Raw genomic sequence first — 17793 nt, forward strand, 5'->3', positions numbered from 1 at the left:
TACTGCAGGGAAAGCTGCGCTGATAGACATAAAAAAACTACCTTACGTGCAGTGAAAATTTACTTTTAAATGCTGAGAAACCTTTTTAGTATGAATCTAAAAACTTTTGACACTATACTGCATTGTGATGTTGCGTAGATGCATATATAGAGAGAATATGAAAACAGGAAGAATGGAAGATTGGGTTTAACGTCCCGTCGACATCGCGGTCATTAGAGACGGAGCACAACTGGGATTGTGTCAGGGATTGGGAAGGAAATTGGCCGAGAGCTTTCAAAGGAACCATCCCGGCATTTGTCTAAAGAGATTTAGGAAAAGCACAGAAATCCTAAATTTTGTTGGCCGGACGAGGGTTAGAGAGATGAGCATTAGGTAATTATTCCACTTGTACACCCATGAATAGGACGCGAACAGATTTCAATACATAATAGTACTTTGAAGTATGGTTTATAGTAGATATTTCGGTTTAGTTATGTCATATTCATCATGTCGAACAGGTACTTTAAACTGTTAATCATCGAGTCATCATTTGTCTAAATCGCGCTGCAATTTTCTACCATTGACGCAGAATGACAACTACGTTCCTGTACTACGTCAGTCGAGTCAGAGGCTTGTAGATTCACAGAGGAAAAGGCTGCAATCATAATAAAAAAATTTCAGATTACATACTGCATTCATTAGTTTGTGGAACATATTTATTCTTTTCGCAAAAACACTGGGCTACTTGACCCGGAAGTAGGGTTTTGATTCCGATTTCCTGTATAAGTTTGGAGAAATATGTAGGCAGTTAAAAGTATGTTTCAAATTAGAACAACACTAGTCTCCTAGTTGGATAAGTCCATAAACATTGCTTTTCACATTGCGGCTTGTAATAACGGTAGTCGAACGTGTCGATTAAAAACTCACCATTAACCTGTTGTCTACAGCATTACGTGGCTATCTATTGCACTACATTTGGCCAGAGGAATAGACGAAATGGAAATTAAAAATAAGTTGTTGGAAGGTCATGTTTGAAAATGTGAAATTCGCATATTCTACTACGAATACAAAGCGCGTTTGTATTCATACTGTTATGCAGCAGGATACGACGACTGATACACTGCCTAGTCAAGCCCGTGAATTTATAACACAAACTACTATATCGTGAGAAAAGCGCACGGCAAAGTTATTTACCGTTATTAAAAGCCACTACATGAAAAGCTTATAGAGTTTATTGAGTGGGTAGTACTCCAAATAGGAAACTACTGTTTTTATAATTTGAAATATACTTTTCGCTAAGGATATATTTCTCCAAACTTACATCGGAATAAAAATCCTACTTCTGTGTCAAGCAGCCTAATGCTTTTAGGAAGAAAATAAATAATGTTTGATGCACAACATTTCAAATGTTGCCAGTCCTTATGGATTCCACTATACACAGCTGTACAGCGGTGCTATGATATAATAACGCAAGGCAGTTACCGAGATAAACAATCGGTCCTTATTAAAAATGACGGATTTGTTGCTTAATTACAATCTTAGAGCCGCACTGACCAAATAGCCTACGTAAGCAAGTCAAATTCCAAAATAATGAACTCTGTTCCAAACTAACACTGGGAACTGGGACAATACTACCACACTACACAGTTTAGAAGAATTAAAGTTCACTGTTTTCTGCCTCTCATTTTTGTCTTGCGAATCACGATCTTGCCATGCAAATGTAGAGGAGTAAAAACGCGACGAAATTTTCATCTGCAACATATCACGAGTTCATATCGAAACCCTTATTTAATTTCGCGCTTCGTCATTGCGTTGGCCCACCTGTTAGGTAAATGCGCCATTTGCTTCGCGCTTGTCTTATTGTTGACCTCCAGTTGATCGATAAACTGTTCCCTACTTCGGCTCTTCCCCCGTAGTAAATGGTGTTGTAATAAAAGGCGCGCGTCCGGTGGAAAATGTTAGTTGGTGAACACGGCACGCGCAGTTTGCATCGTGGTCAGCGAAGTGTGTTGCTGAATAATGTCAGACCAAGACCTGGTAAACTCGGAGTTATATGAACATGGCAGAGTTACGCCTCCCGACACAATCCGTTTCCTACGTGCGAGGCAGAATGGTGTGGTACAGCCACTACTTACAGGTATGAAAATATAAACACAACATTTAGTAGTAACAACATTTGTTATTTTATGAATACAATAGGTGTTAGGTTGGCAGCTCTCGTGTTAGATTTATAAGGCAGACCTGTTGTAAAAAAAAAAAGAAAGAAAAAACATGACGTATTGTGCTCCAGAGTCGTTTGTTTATAAATATAAGCTGCGAGGTATTGTAAGTTCCGTTACAGTAACCTGCACCTGGAAATGAAGAGTTGATGGTCCTAATGGAGTTTACATCGTGTTCTACTTTTGTTAGTTTTCGCTTGTTGTTATACTTTGTAATTTGATGTTCTTAGTTATGTAATAAAGAAAATATCGAAATCAGTGCCACGTAAATGTTGATCATCCCCATACAACGTTTGTGGTTTACTATAGCCAGCAAGCTCATTGTAGGATTATTGAGACCGATGTCTGAAGACTATTTCTATTGGTAGAATCACCACTTATGCGACCGGCAGTATCAGAATTTCATTTAGGATAACAACTTACTGCATGTTAATTCATGGTGCTTAATATTTTTAGAAATTAACCTCTCCCTTTCTAAGGTGTTCTATTTATACCAAGTTACAAATTACCGTAAACAAAATTTGTTTGCGTAATATACATTGTCACTGGGAAGAAGAGTTTGTTTTCAAAATAGTTTGCACGTTTCGAGCGCCTGTTTCAAATGACAGTTCGAAGTGTATTTGTAAACTTAATCTCACATGGAGGCAAGGCTTACTCCACTCATATTTGCGTCGTAAATGTTAAGTTACGAATATCGTGTAGTTTAGCTACCCTCCTCTGTGACAATTTAATGAAACATTATGTTGGTACAAAATTACCGAAGTGTGCAACGAAATTCCCATTCGATTAATTGGATACTTTTTTAGAATTTCTACTAGTTTGTACTTAAGGAATATTTGGGATGATGATGGACGAGAGAATAGATGTGCCTATCTTGTATGGTGTATTTATAATCGAGGAAAGTAAAACTGCTCTGTTCCTAGAAGTGCAGTGATAGTTAAGCTGCTTTAATAATTATCAACATTAGCCGTAGGCAAAGTTTTCAACCGAAGGCATTGTTAACAAGTTTAATTTCTTTCTGTAGATAAACTGTAGTCATGTTAATGAACATAACAGCTGTAGATGCTTTTGAGTGCAGTTACTATTCACTTAGCCTACAAAGTGAATGTAATTTCAAGGTTGTTTACTCATTTGGTTAGAAGAGTTGAAAGAAAATGTTAAAAGGAATTTATCGTATGGAATTGTTAACAGAGGCTTAATCAATACATAAATTCCTATAAGATCAAATAATTTTTTCAGATAATTTAGAGTGCAACATATTAAGAGGGTGCAGAATCCAAAGAAAATTAAATAATCTCAGAACAATGTAGAATTACACTTCTCTGTAGAATGTACAGTAGCTACATCTTTTATACCAACTATGTAACAAATGACACTTTAATGTAGTGCATAGTTTTGTGTTACGAGAGTGGTACAAATGACATTTCCTTAATTTCTACTATTTTGAAACAAATTGTTGTTGTTACGTTAAAATTAGCTACAATTACTTGGCAGGTGTGTGAAAGAGGCTAGAAAGCTGTTACTGGTATTCTTTTTTTTTACACCAAAAGTTTACCGTATCACTTGGAGTTGTAATGACATGATTTTACAGATTTATACCAAATTACTATGGCCTATGCGTACTGGAAGTCGGGGAAGGTGAATGATGTTGCTGTCTTTGATTTGTATTTCCGCAAAAATCCATTCCAAGGAGAGTTCACAATATTTGCTGGGCTTGAAGAGTGTCTTTTGTTTCTGGAGAATTTTCATTATTCAGAAAGTGGTAAGTTCATAATATCTGAAAGACACTTTACATCGTACAGTGTCTAAATGACGCTGTTATAAATAGTAAGTCGTGTTTTAATGTTTCATATTCTTGCTGCTGCATTGCCAATAAGGTATTGGGGTTTTTTAAAAACAAGCTCTCTCTCTCTCTCTCTCTCTCTCTCTCTCTCTCTCTCTCTCTCTCTCTCTTAAGGAAATGTGCATTCATTTGTCATAGTGTGAAAGTGTTTTATGTTAAAATTTGTTGAAGCATAATTGTAGAATGTATTCGTACTCCCTTGTGCTGTATGGTACCATGATAATGTGTGCTTATAGTTTCCTTAAATTGGATCTATAGACCATCTGAAAGATGGTAAAAGGTAATAAATATTCTTAACAATACGGTAATAACTGAAGAGAGTTTTCCATTGTTAGAAACAAGGTTTTGTTCTGTGACTTTCACAACATTGATGTTCAAAGCGTTCAATAGTTCACGAGAAGTGAGTGCTCTGCCTTCCACACATTCTGTAACTCAATAAATTAATCTTTAATGTGGAAACTGAAGGTTGTATATATATACCATAAGGCACATGTTGGAATGCTGCAAGACAAAAAAAGGCTTGTAAATATTGCTACAGTCTGCATTTTTTTATAAATATTCACTACTGCTGTTCACATGCACCTTCATTCCTTCTCTTCCATACACCATTCCATCCAACCAATAACATAAATGATAGGTCTAGTCCTAATCCCAGAAATGTATAGGAAAGGGAATTTCTCAGCAATGTACTGAATTGTGTACTTTCAAGGAGAGAGTGAAAATATTCCTGAGGAAAAAAAAGACTGCACCTTGAAATCTGTGGTGTTCCTGTAGGGTGGATTTGAAATGACATGCACGACTATACTTTCTTTAGAAATCAGCTGTTTGTTTCAACTGGAACGGAGAGAATTTTTTCCATCTTTTGTCCATTCACTATTTTTTATTTTGGTGTAACACTTAGTGATGAAATTCATTTTAGAAGAATCACGAAACAGTATTAAGAGGAACTCTTTTGGACAGCCACATATTCATTGTGGATTAATGAAAGAAATGTGGAATTTTCACTAGAGTATTGTGCACTAAAGACTGCAGTTGAGTGACATATAGTGTGGTGTTTGAAAGAGAATACATAGTAACGTTGCGAGTTTGCTCTGCCCACATTTGCTTTCTTGAGGTGAAATTCCACCGAAGCAACACTAGACAACATGTTGCTTCGAGTTGCATGTTAGTGTGCAGCATGAAGTCGTGCTACAAAGTTCTTGTTGCCCAGAAAATGTGTTGCCTGGTGTCACATGTTATGTGTTTGTAGCATGTGCCTCAGGCATTTCCACTGAAGAATTGTCAGAACAGTGCACTATATCTTTGCAAATGATAGCAGCAACTGTGTTCTTAGAACTAACCATGAGTGCAGGTAACAGAAGAAAAACAGACATATTGAGTATTTAACTCAGAATTAAATCTGCAAACACGGTGGAAGCTACAAACATACCCAATATGATTGAATCACTGTACAGTTAACTAATGTGAACTTACCTAAGAATCTCTCTTTTGCTCTTGGTTGATGTGTTTTCCTTGGTTTATCGTCACCTTGTAAGAAATTCGTAGAACATAATGCAAACCATTTTCCTCCTTGTTTAAGTGATCTGTTACTGTTGCAGTTTTTTATGTTCACAGTAGAGTGCTGTCTGTAAATTCTTCATTTTCTTGTTTACCTCTAAAACACTGCAACCATATTTTTGGGTGATCTTCTCCAGCTTATAGCTTCTTGATGTGGCTGTTTGTAATAATTAGTTCAGTCATTTTTGTAAGTAACTTATCTTTTTGAACATTATTAATGCAAAGTTGGTGATAATACATTTGAGGTAAAGTGTTTAAATTTTTTTCTCCTTTACTATATCGTCACCTATTGTTTGTGCCAACCTGTGCCTCTTAGTTGAATTAACTAACTTCATTCTGAGTCAAGTAATTACTGTTAACAGAATACAGAAAAACTTCACTGCATAAGCGAGGATGTGAATTTTGCAGCTACATCTAACCAAGAAGGCACCAACTAAACAAAAAGTGGGGAATACACCAATAACATGGAAAAACTACACTAAGAATGACATGTTGTAGGCTGAAGTATATCACACAATTTTGTTCAAAATCCCCAGTAGATTATAAAACAAAGCCCTAAAGCATTGTCACAGGTTCCGGAAATCAGGGAATTTAAAACACGTCAGGCAGGTATCAGGGAAATTTGGAAAAAAATTGTAAAATTCTTTTTTGTCTCAGTAGATGAAATGGTTTGTTTACTGAGGTGTCATGTGTTGTCGCTACCTCAGTGCAGCCGAGTATGTTCGCCACTTCCCTACTCTCTCATTACTACTGCTACTGCTTCTTTCCTTCCTACCCCCTCCCCCCTCACCTGCTTGCAGTCAGTGCTGCCATGACTTCTTGCTGATAGCCTAACAGCTGCTGATGAGAGGCAGGGAGAAGTGAGGAGTGGTTTGTTTGGATGTGAGTCTCAGACTGTAGACGCAGTGGCCAGGCGGCAGTCACTTGTGCACGAGTTGTCTGAGTGATTGTATGACTGTGTGTGTGCTCTCGTTTACTGACAAAGGCTATGGCAGGAAATTTAGTTGCAAGAGTGCAATTGTCTTTTCTTCGTGCCTGTCTGCAACTCAGCAATCATCTTTACAGTGAATTGCTACCTGTCATTGTTATTGATTCTCAGAGTTATTGATCACCGTGGTCTCATTTCATCAACGTGTTGTCTGTGGCTCATGAATAGCTGTCTACAGAAGTGGATTTCCATGACGGGCCAAAACCGCAGGCTGTTTCTGTAGGTATCTGTAATCAATCGGGCCTGCCGATCTGAAGCCATTCGATTTGCAGTAATGTGCAGGCCCTGCCTGTTGGATCTAGTTTCTCTGATCTGCCAGCAGATGTGTGTGGCATAATGCAGCAGATTTTCATGGTTTATCCATGGACCCAGGACTGCAGTGCTCCTCAGGAGGTCAGAGGCCATGGCTGACGGATTTCAGGAAATGCCTGTCTCACTGCTAGTATGTTGTACAGTGTGGCATTTTATAGACATTTTATTTGTTCTAGTACATTTTGTCACTTCAAAAGTCGTTTATATGTTATAAGGTATGGACAATAAGAAGAAGAAAATCGTCAGCCGCTGGCAGTTTGTGTGTTATGTACTCATATATTTTTTGAAAGAAGAATCACAAAATACCTGTAAAAATAATAGATATTCCACAGTGGGTAATATCCGACAATAACGAACATAGTAGAATCAACATTTTATTGGCTGTCACATACAGTGGTGGTTTACACAATTCTTCCTCGCCTTATACACTTATTTCAAGAGGCCTACTTTTTTCCGAGGTCATATCTGAAATCAGTGAAAGTATTTCAAATCTGTCTTGCAACTCCAAGGAAATGCTTATTTTTGTCACCAACTGTGATTATTTGGTTTACTAAAATGAAATATCAGTGGTCTTAATGAAACACGCATACCATTTGGCTTGCTTTCTCCATCTAAAAACAGTTCATTACAAAAGATGTTTATGTTAGTACTTCAGCTTTTTCCTCTCATCAGGAAACGCCAGCTACTTGCAAATTTTTTTAGATAATTCCTCATTTGCACTATTGTTTCTTTTACCATAACTGCAGAGACAGGTTGTCAACTTAGGTCTTACCTTACATATGAGCTCTCAAAATTTGTCAGGGAAAAATGTTAAAACTTGTCTGGAAATCAGGGAATTTCACTTTGGGAACCTTGTGGCAACCCTGCCTTAGTATAAAAAAAAACCTCACTGATAATCATACAGCCGGCCGGTGTGGCCGAGCGGTTCTAGGTGGTTCAGTCTGGAACCGCGCGACCGCTACGGTCACAGGTTCGAATCCTGCCTCGGGCATGGATGTGTGTCATGTCCTTAGGTTAGTTAGGTTTCAGTAGTTCAACGTTCTAGGGGACTGATAACCTCAGATGTTGAGTCCCATAGTGCTCATAGCCATTTTTGCTAATCATACAGTAGTACACTTACATGATTGGTTAGCTTTAATGTGTAACCACATGTAATAGTGGCTGATGATGCATTTCAACTACAGAAATGCATTATGAAACCATTTTCAGTCCACCATGAAAGAGGTTTTTGTAGACGAAAGTATGACGTCAGACACTAATATGCTCACAGAGAAATGGAAAACAGTTTTGGGCTTTTGGTATCAGTGTATCGTGTGTTCAGAAAAACACTGTTGCCCTCTGTGGAGAATGCATAAATTGTCACTTCAGTGTATATCTAACTTTAGAGCATGGTGAGAAAACACTTCAGAACCACTGTACATGTCTTGAGGAACATTTTACACTGACCCAAGCAGTGGAAATGTTGTTCATGAATCATGGCAGTCCATAATTCAGAATGATACTGGCACAGAGAACTTGCAGTGCAGACCACAGAAGTCAGGTTCGTAAGCAAAAGAAGTACAGGATGATTTTATGAGGTATTACATGTCACGTGAAGGACATTTGCCTTGCCAATATCACTACTGACTTGTGCACAGCAAGAGGAAATATGAATTCTTATAGTGCAAAAAAACTCAAACTAAACTGAACTATGTATGAATTATAACTAATCCTATCTTTGTGGATCACTGAGATTGACAGTAGCAAGCTGTTACAAAAATTGCAGTAAATTTGGTGAATTACTTGTAATGTGTCACAGCAAACATGAATTGAATCCATACCATGTCACAGCCAACAAGCTGCATGGATCCGCTGACTGTCAGCTTGTGAGTGACGAGGGTAAACATGTTGTGCCTTGTCAACATGCAGTATATGCGGCTGTCAACAATTTGCCTACTGCAGAATGTCACAATAGGGTGTGTTGCCACATGGCACTCTGGTCAAATTTTTCCATGTAGCGTTAGTCATAGCCGCCTGCCACATATTGCCCATATGTTGCCTCTGTGGAATTGCACCTTACACATGCTATTACATTTTTGTTGCCTTCGCTTGATAATTGGCAATATTGGAGCATCAGAATTCAATGAAGTTTCTCAAGAGAGATATAAATATATAGTCTTTGAATAATGGGGAGGGTGGTACCTCATTTCACTAGGTGTAATGAATGAAAGTTAATCAAGTATGCACACTAATGCAAAAATGTCCTATTATTTTGCACCCATACTTCAGAACTTTTGGAACTAGCAGAATGATGCTGGTCCTTGTGGCATAATGTGACGAATGAATCATTTTACTGCTGCATACCTGTCTTCCCACCCCACTCACCCTCCTCCTCCTCCTCCTCCTCCTCCTGCTCTTCCTCCTACACCACCACCACCTATATAAATACAGTACTCTGACAGTCTTTGTGATAGTAAATTATCACAATGTTCTCATTTAAGAGATGCTTTCAGAAGTAAAATTTGATATTGACATTGATCGTATTAAGAGGGCATCACTTCTAACATCTGTGATTATGAAGCTCGTTCTAAAATATTTCTTTACAGGCTCAAGGAAGACTGATTTGTTTGTCAGAAAAGATAAATATGAGATTAACGGAAAAATCGTACTGTTTTGTTTAGAGTACTCAAATATTATTATTTTCAGTTATGATAGCTATTGCTTCCTCTTGAGCAACAAATTTGCAGAATATTCTGCATACTTACTAGGTATATATGATGCCTTTTTTTTAATAATAAAAAAATCTGGTAGTCTTAAACTGCTGCCACCTTCTGTAAACCCATCAATGCACATATAATAGTCAAGTGAGCATAAATTAAATTATATACCAAATGTATTTGTGGCTGCTTCCCACCGAACACAGATGCATTGCTGTTTATTGGAATTACTTTGGCATGTGTGAGCTGCCACATTTATATTTTCCATTTTGGCACAGTATTAGTACATTGGTGGTACAATTATTAAACCATTTTACCAGTACACATGTATAGATGACTACAACTTTGTTGACAATTACATTAGTTTAGAAATGATACAGACAGTGGACTACTAATACCAGGAATTAGATGATATAAACAACGGTTTGACTTAAAGATATTCAAGAGTCAACCGATCTAATACAAATAGATGTTTTTCATGTTACAACAACGTGTTATGAATTGTGCTCTGTGAGATCACAGTTGACATAGAAATGATTAAGATTTCAATCAGTGCTTGCTTTACACAGTGTTACATATGATATTACTTTCCCTGTTCGTCCAGCTGTCCTCCAAGAACTGCGATGTTTTGGTCTAATGTATTTTTCAGTTAATCTTTTCCGAGTAAGTCAGCAAATGGTGCTATATAATGGCATGGAAAATAAATAGCAATGCTTTATGCAGATATGATGATATTCTGGTCATTACAAATTCTTACATAATTATCAGATCCTTATGGATAGCGTGGTGAACATGTTCGTCCCACAGTGGGAAGCTAATGTATGCATTCAACTTTGTTGAGCACACTTTAGCCAGCTATTTGTATGATGGTTTGTTACACTCATGGCATTGTCCATGATTAATTTGGGTAGACAAAGAAAAACACCTTACCTTCATAATCTCAAATTTTATTGAATTTAAAATGAATTACAATTCAGGACAGAGTTATAAATCCATAATTTAATTTCTTTCACTACTATAGCGTGTTGGGGGGATGAGTGAGTGGTGGGATGGTGAGAGGCCGTGAGGCCCAGGGCAAACACTGTTAACAGTTTCAAAGAACTTTTATTGATTTAAATGGCGTAATGAGGCAGGCACACCTCTCCTGGTGGATCATGGCTGGGATGATGAACAGGTGACTTCTTCTGCCCGGTGCTGCTGAACAGGCGCCTTTGCACTGCTGAGGCCAGCAACCTCTGTAGGCCACAGCTATTGATGTCGGGGCACATTGTGTTGTGCTGCGGCGGCGGCCCAGTCAGGAGATGGCTCTGCATGCAGGTCCTCTGGCAGTGTGTGGAGTCTGCTGTGTGTGAGGTACAACCTGCTGCACTCAGGCAGGCACTGTGTGCCAAACTGGGAATCCGAGCTAGGTGCCGCAGTGGTTAGCACACTGGGCTCGCATTTGGAAGGACAAAGCTTCAAACCAGCATCCGACCATCCTGATTTAGGTTTTCTATGATTTCCCTAAATCGCTTCAGCCAAATGCTGGGGTGATTCCTTTGAAAGGGCAGGGCTGATTTCCTTCCTCATCCTCTCCTAGTCAGAGCTTGTGCTCCATCTCTAATAACCTCTTTGTCAACAGGACGTTAAACACTAATCTCCTCCTCGTCCTCCTCCTCCAAACTAGAAACCTAGCATCATTGGCTGCAGACCACCAACACCAAGTCCTGTGAACGACTTCCTGCATGTGGCAGGCGCAGCCTGGCCTTGAAACCACTGGTGCAGCTGGTTGAGCGCAGTTGTCTCACTGTCCAGAATGAAAGGAGAAAATACAAAAATGCAGTAAATGTAGCTGGCAAAAAGAAATACAAACGTCTCAAAAATGAGATCGACAGGAAGTGCAAAATGGCTTAGTAGGGATGGCTAGAGGACAAATGTAAGGATGTAAAGGCTTATCTCACTAGGGGTAAGATAGATTCTGCCTACAGGAAAATTAAAGAGACCTTTGGAGAAAAGAGAACCACTTCTATGAATATCAAGGGCTCAGATGGAAACCCAGTTCTAAACAAAAGAAGGAAAGCAGATAGGTGGAAAGAGGATATAGAGGGTCTATACAAGGGCGATGTACTGGAGGACAATATTATGGAAATGGAAAAGGATGTAGATAAAGATAAAATGGGATATATGATAGTGCATGAAGAGTTTGACAGAGCGCTGAAAGACCTGAGTCAAAACAAGGTCCCGGGAGTAGACAACATTCCATTAGAACTACTGACAGCCTTGGAAGAGCCACCCCTGATAAAACTCTACCATCTGGTGAGCAAGATGTATGAGACAGGCGAAATACCCTCAGACTTTAAGAAGAATATAATAATTCCAATCCCAAAGAAAGCAGGTGTTGACAGATGTGAAAATTGCCGAACTGTCAGTTTAATAAGTCATGGCTGCAAAATAATAATGCAAATTCTTTACAGACGAATGGAAAAAGTGGTAGAAGCGGACCTCAGGGATGATCAGTTTGGATTCCGTAGAAATATTGGAACAAGTGAGGCAATACTGACCCTATGACTTATCTTAGAAAATACATTAAGGAAAGGCAAACCTACATTTCTAGCATTTGTAGACTTAGAGAAAGCTTTTGAAAAGTTGACTGGAATACTCTTTCAAATTCTGAAGGTGGCAGGGGTAAAATACAGGGAGCGAAAGGCTATTTACAATTTGTACAGAAAGCAGATGGCAGTTATAAGAGTCGAGGGACATGAAAGGGAAGCAGTTGTTGGGAAGGGAGTGAGACAGGGTTGTAGCCTGTCCCTGATGTTATTCAATCTGTATATTGGGCATGCAGTAAAGGAAACAAAAGAAATATTTGGAGGAAGAATTAAAATCCATGGAGAAGAAATAAAACTTTTGAGGTTTGCCCATGACATTATAATTATGTTAGAGACAGCAAAGGACTTGAAAGAGCAGTTGAACGGAATGGGCAGTGTCTTGAAAGGAAGATGTAAGATGAACATCAACAAAACCAAAACTAGGATAATGGCATGTAGTCTAATTAAATCAGGTGATGCTGAGGGAATTAGATTAGGAAATGAGACACTTAAAGTAGTAAAGGAGTTTTGCTATTTGAGGAGCAAAATAACTGATGATGGTCGAAGTAGAGAGGATATAAAATGTAGACTGGCAATGGCAAGGATAGCGTTTCTGAAGAAGAGAAATTTGTTAACATCGAGTATAGATTTAAGTGTCGGGAAGACGTTTCTGAAAGTATTTGTATGGAGTGTAGCCATGTATGGAAGTGAAACATGGACGATAAATAGTTCGGGCAAGAAGAGAATAGAAGCTTTCGAAATGTGATGCTGCGGAAGAATGCTGAAGATTAGATGAGTAGATCACATAACTAATGAGGAGGTATTGAATAGAATTGGGGAGAAAAGGGGTTTGTGGCACAACTTGACTAGAAGAAGGGATCAGTTGGTAGGATATGTTCTGAGGGATCAAGGGATCACCAGTTTAATATTGGAGGGCAGTGTGGAGGGCAAAAATCATAGACGGAGACCAAGAGATGAATACGCTAAGCAGATTCGGAAGGATGTAGGTTGCAGTAGGTACTGGGAAATGAAAAAGCTTGCACAGGATAGAATAGCAAGGAGAGCTGCATCAAACCAATCTCAGGACTGAAGACCACAACAACAACAACAACAACAACAACAGGCTTTATTATCCTAGAAGCAACAAATACAAGAAGAAATTGGCAGAAAGTGAACCATCAGTTATTTTAAGGAGAGGGTTGCTCTTTGGAATATAAATGTAAAATTTTTCACAAAATTAATCTTTGTTAACATAGTAAGCAGCAAATGTAAAACAAAATTGGTAAAGGTAAACAATCAGTTGTTTTGAGGGGGTGAATTCACTTTGGAACCATTGTTTTCAGCCACCCATCATTTCATGTGATATATTTGACAGCAATTGTGCATTTTTCGTAGACAAAATCCTTCATCTTGAAACTTCCATGAACTCAAAATGCCTAAAACAGATTGTAGTCCTAAATACCACAAAAATGGGCCTGAAATTTAATAAATTTTGTTTCACAGCTATGTACAGTTCCACTGGGTTCATTTCGGTAACACATGTCAAAGCAGTAGTACAAACTCAAGTGTGTGTTACAATAACTTAGATTACCCACTTTCGTGGGCAGTGATCTCAATATTGGCACTTAAAAACAACCTGTGTCATAATCTCCTGCAGTCATATAGCATCATCTCCATGCCAGTTGTTGCTTTGAACACTGTGACTTGACTGCTAAGGTGCACTACATTTGCAGAAGTTCCTCAGTTTATCACTAAAAATCTCTGTTTTACAATAGCATCAATGGTTTCAAGTGAAAGGCTCATTTACATATACAAGCTTGCCAGTGTAATTTAACATGTTGAAATATTTCTGTTTTAGGTCTCCTTTTATAATTAGCGGATGAAACAGAAGACATATTCTGTGGCACTTTGCAATTGTGTACTTCCAACAGATATATTTCCCTCCAGATTCCATTCATTCATCGTGATATTGCTTTTATCATATTTCATTTTTAGGCCAAGTTCAGAGCAGATTGGCACAAATTCACTAACCAGTATTTGAAGTTCTTGTATACTATTTTCAAATTTACATCATCATCAGTGAATTTCAGGTTATTTAATATCTTTCCCAGAATTTCGATTCCCTTTGTTTTCCAATCTAATTTTGACATTGCTTCTTTGAGGACTGCTGAAAATAGTTTTGGACGTATACCATCACCTTGTTCTACACCCTTTTCAATGGGAAATTCTTATTTCCCACCCAGCTACATTCACAAACATTGTGGAAGTTTTGTGTATGTTGTACAAGACATTAATATTGACTTGTTCTATTCGTTGCTCCTGTTAGAGAGACTCACACCACTGTGTGACTGATCCAATCAAATGTGTTTTCAAAATCTATGAAGGTAAGGCAAAGAGGTAGGTGGTATCATTAGTTCCATTAATTGTTTTGTGTAGAGTGAGGGTATGATATTCTTTTAAGCACTGCTCGGAACCCAGCTTGCTCAATAGATTGGACCAGGTCAAGTGTAGTGCTCAGTCTGGTATTCAGGATTCTAGTAAACACTTGGCACAGTATGTACAGGAGGCTGATAGGGCGATAGTTCTGTATATCTTTAGTACTGCCTCTCTTATGTATCAGGATTATTTTGGCTATATTCCAATCTCATGGTAATTTCCCACTGTGCCAACAACTTGAAAATATATTAGCCAAATGCCTTACAGATTCATCATACATCATCTTCAAAATATTGACTTTGAGATCATTGCCACTTGGAGTGATGAATTGTCTACGATTAAAATATCATCATTGACTTTACTATGCAGGTTACTATAAAAATTCTTCATATCTTCGAGTATTTCTTCCTTATCTGTAATTTGGTCTTGGTCTACGTCTGATTCTTTCCAATCATAAGCTTCTGCTTGACCATCTTCAAATTAGATTATTTATTTTCAAGACTGGCTTTTAGTATATTCTCATCATATGTCTTGATGTCCTCTTTCATGCTCTTGCTTAGAGCCTTGCACAGTATGTGTATTCTGTCTTATCTTTGTTTCTACTTTCATTTTTCTTCTTTTATAATTTTGTGTGTTAGCTTCTTTGGCTCGTTTTGAGATTTGTACAAGTCAGCCACTTCTTCAGCTGTTGTGATTAATATGTTTGTTACTACTTCTGCATCATTCCGTTCTTGAAATCTCTCTTTCCGTTCTTCAAGATTTTTGAAATTTAAAATTTTTCGTTTTTCTTTAATTAGTTTCAATCTTTCATCTTTTGTATCCAATTTAAATCTTGCTCTTATTAGTCAATGACTACTAACACAGAAAAGTAACAATGTTCTGGAATTCTTTTGTTGAATTAAATAGTTTTTTCAAAATGAAGCTTCTGATGTGTCTGAAAAAGGAAATATGTTACCAGTTTTGACTTGTGACAATGACACATCGGTTTTTAATTTGAAAAATTTTCAAAATTGAAGGATTTTCTCAGTGAGCAATGGGGAAATATATGTTGGGAATCACGTGAAGAGACAGAAAAGCAAACAAAATAAGGGGCAGAATGGACTATAAATGCAATTATGACTGGAATGAAAATTAGGTGGAGGAGGGTGGGATGCAACGTGAGGTGAACATATAATACTTAGACCCAGAAAAATCTTTGCTGGATTCCAAGAGATGCTAAAAGACTGAGATGATACTTTTTTTCTCAATTTCTGTTTAGGATTTCAAGTGAGTCTCTTATTAGGGAAATGAGCATTGGGGACAGATGTGGGAATCCTACGATGCTGCCTTGGACAATATTCTAGCTTGCTTTCCTGTGGACAATATTCTAGCTTGCTTTCGTGTTGCTTTTCTGCGGCTTATGAAACATTGAGTATATGTCTGTTTGATATTGGTGCTTATGATGAATGCAAGTACAGAACTGTAAGAATAAGATGGAAGCTGTCATTAAACTGAAGGTTGGTTTGACACCACAGTGCTTCACCAGGTATGGCCCTGTTAGAGGTGGTAAGCCATTGCCTTCCTCTGACCTTTCAACTTTCTTATGTAATTAGTCATAAGGGTACCTACAGTTTAACATGGACTCCAAACCACACACCCACACACTCACACACGCACACAGTGCTTGATTTGGAAAAAAAAAGGATTCTAGTACTGTGATCTCCCAGGGGGCGTTATTTAAATTTAGACTTCTTAAAATGTTATTTTAATGTTTTTCTGAGCTTTTTAAAAGTGTAAATACAAGATTTGTTTTACATCATTTAGACAAAAGCAGAAGATCTGTCATACCACGTCTCAAAATCTGCAATTCTAATCCCCCCCCCCCCCCCCCCCCCAATCAGAGGTATCGATTTGGTGCACAGTCACAAATCCAGCAAAAAAGAAGAAGAAAAGAAAAATTATATGTATTCAATAAACTTATATTATGCAGAATATATTTGTGACCTGAACTATCAATATTTTATACTAAAATATTGATAAATTTTTATATTTGTTGTTATTATTATTTTTCTTTCTTATCTTTTCTTTTTTTTATGGTTCTTTGGTTTTTTGTTGGGAAATTATTGCTGTTGGTTGTTCATTTTTAAATCTGATTTTTGAATGGAGAAATTAGATGAGTTACAAATCGAAAACCTTAGTTATCCACTGTACTTTACAAAATAAGGTTGGAAATCAGCATTGTACCTTGGCTGTGGACTAGAATGGCTTGTGGCAAAGCACTTATGTTCAAATTGCTTTCGTTAATTTAGTGATAGTTGGTAGCAAAAAATTGATCTTGTTAGAAAACTCACTAATTTCCAGGAAATTACTTAATTGTCTGAATAATGTTTATAGACATACTGTATCTGAAGCAAACTCTCCCACAAACAATTGAGCCAGAATTCTTTGTCTTTCTGAAGAATCTCACACCGAGAGATGTCACGCTCCATGCCATTGAAGAAGGGTCTGTTTGTTTTCCAAGGTAAAATTCCTGATTATGTTCATTTAAAATATGTAACTAAATTTTGAGCAATGAACTAAGTTCATTTATAACTGTTTAGGTGTCTTTTTATCTTTTAAATAGTTAGATCGCAAGCTGCCAGTAAAACTGATTTTAAAAAAAAGGAAAAATGTAAACCAAACCTAATAAAAAAAATACTTAAATCTGCAAATACACCTTTAATATTACTATTATTTGTGTGCTAGAACAGCTGAACATTGTACATGCCCATTAATGACAGAAGAAATAACATTCTGTTGAGGAAAATACACGTACACCAAGAAAATTATTTATGAGACAAATTGTGATAAGAAATGAACAATTTTATTTGTTCATAAAATTCATTTGCCTTTCAGGGTACTTCTCTAAGAAGTTACAAAATCTTAAAATGCGTAGAACACAGGTTGTTTCATTTCAGAAATGGAATCTTGTTAAATTTATTTTAAATAAAGCTTTATGTTTTGAGAATTAAAGTGGTACATCCTTGTTTTGTACTGTGAGGTATGGGACTGAGAAGTTGTGTTTATCCGTTGATTCACAGTTAGTTGTCTTGTAATCACTGATGGTTTGTCAATCTATCATCTCTTCATGTTAGATTGGTTAGCAGTTGATTTCTCATTTTAATGTCGAAAATTCTTTTGCCTGCCTATACCAGAATTTTGAATCCTCACTGTATGG

At 37.4% G+C, this 17793-nt stretch overlaps 1 protein-coding gene across 5 annotated transcripts in view; it reads left to right on the forward strand.

Annotated features, from left to right (window-relative positions):
* Nucleotides 1-1846: 1846 nt before the first annotated feature.
* The window catches only part of LOC126194988 (nicotinate phosphoribosyltransferase), a 115684-nt gene continuing 99737 nt past the window's right edge, over nt 1847-17793 (forward strand). For 2 of the 5 annotated variants that reach the window (XM_049933409.1, XM_049933416.1), the window contains exons 1-3: nt 1847-2116; nt 3790-3960; nt 16971-17097. In XM_049933409.1, the coding sequence (XP_049789366.1) occupies nt 1999-2116; nt 3790-3960; nt 16971-17097 (416 nt within the window). In that variant the 5' untranslated portion in view covers nt 1847-1998. Of the gene's footprint in view, nt 2117-2250; nt 2384-3789; nt 3961-16970; nt 17098-17793 lie in introns of those variants that run through there. The other 3 variants (XM_049933431.1, XM_049933424.1, XM_049933439.1) reach the window with 3 other exon arrangements.

This window comes from Schistocerca nitens, chromosome 1 (assembly GCF_023898315.1).
Source record: "Schistocerca nitens isolate TAMUIC-IGC-003100 chromosome 1, iqSchNite1.1, whole genome shotgun sequence".
Taxonomy (NCBI): domain Eukaryota; kingdom Metazoa; phylum Arthropoda; class Insecta; order Orthoptera; family Acrididae; genus Schistocerca; species Schistocerca nitens.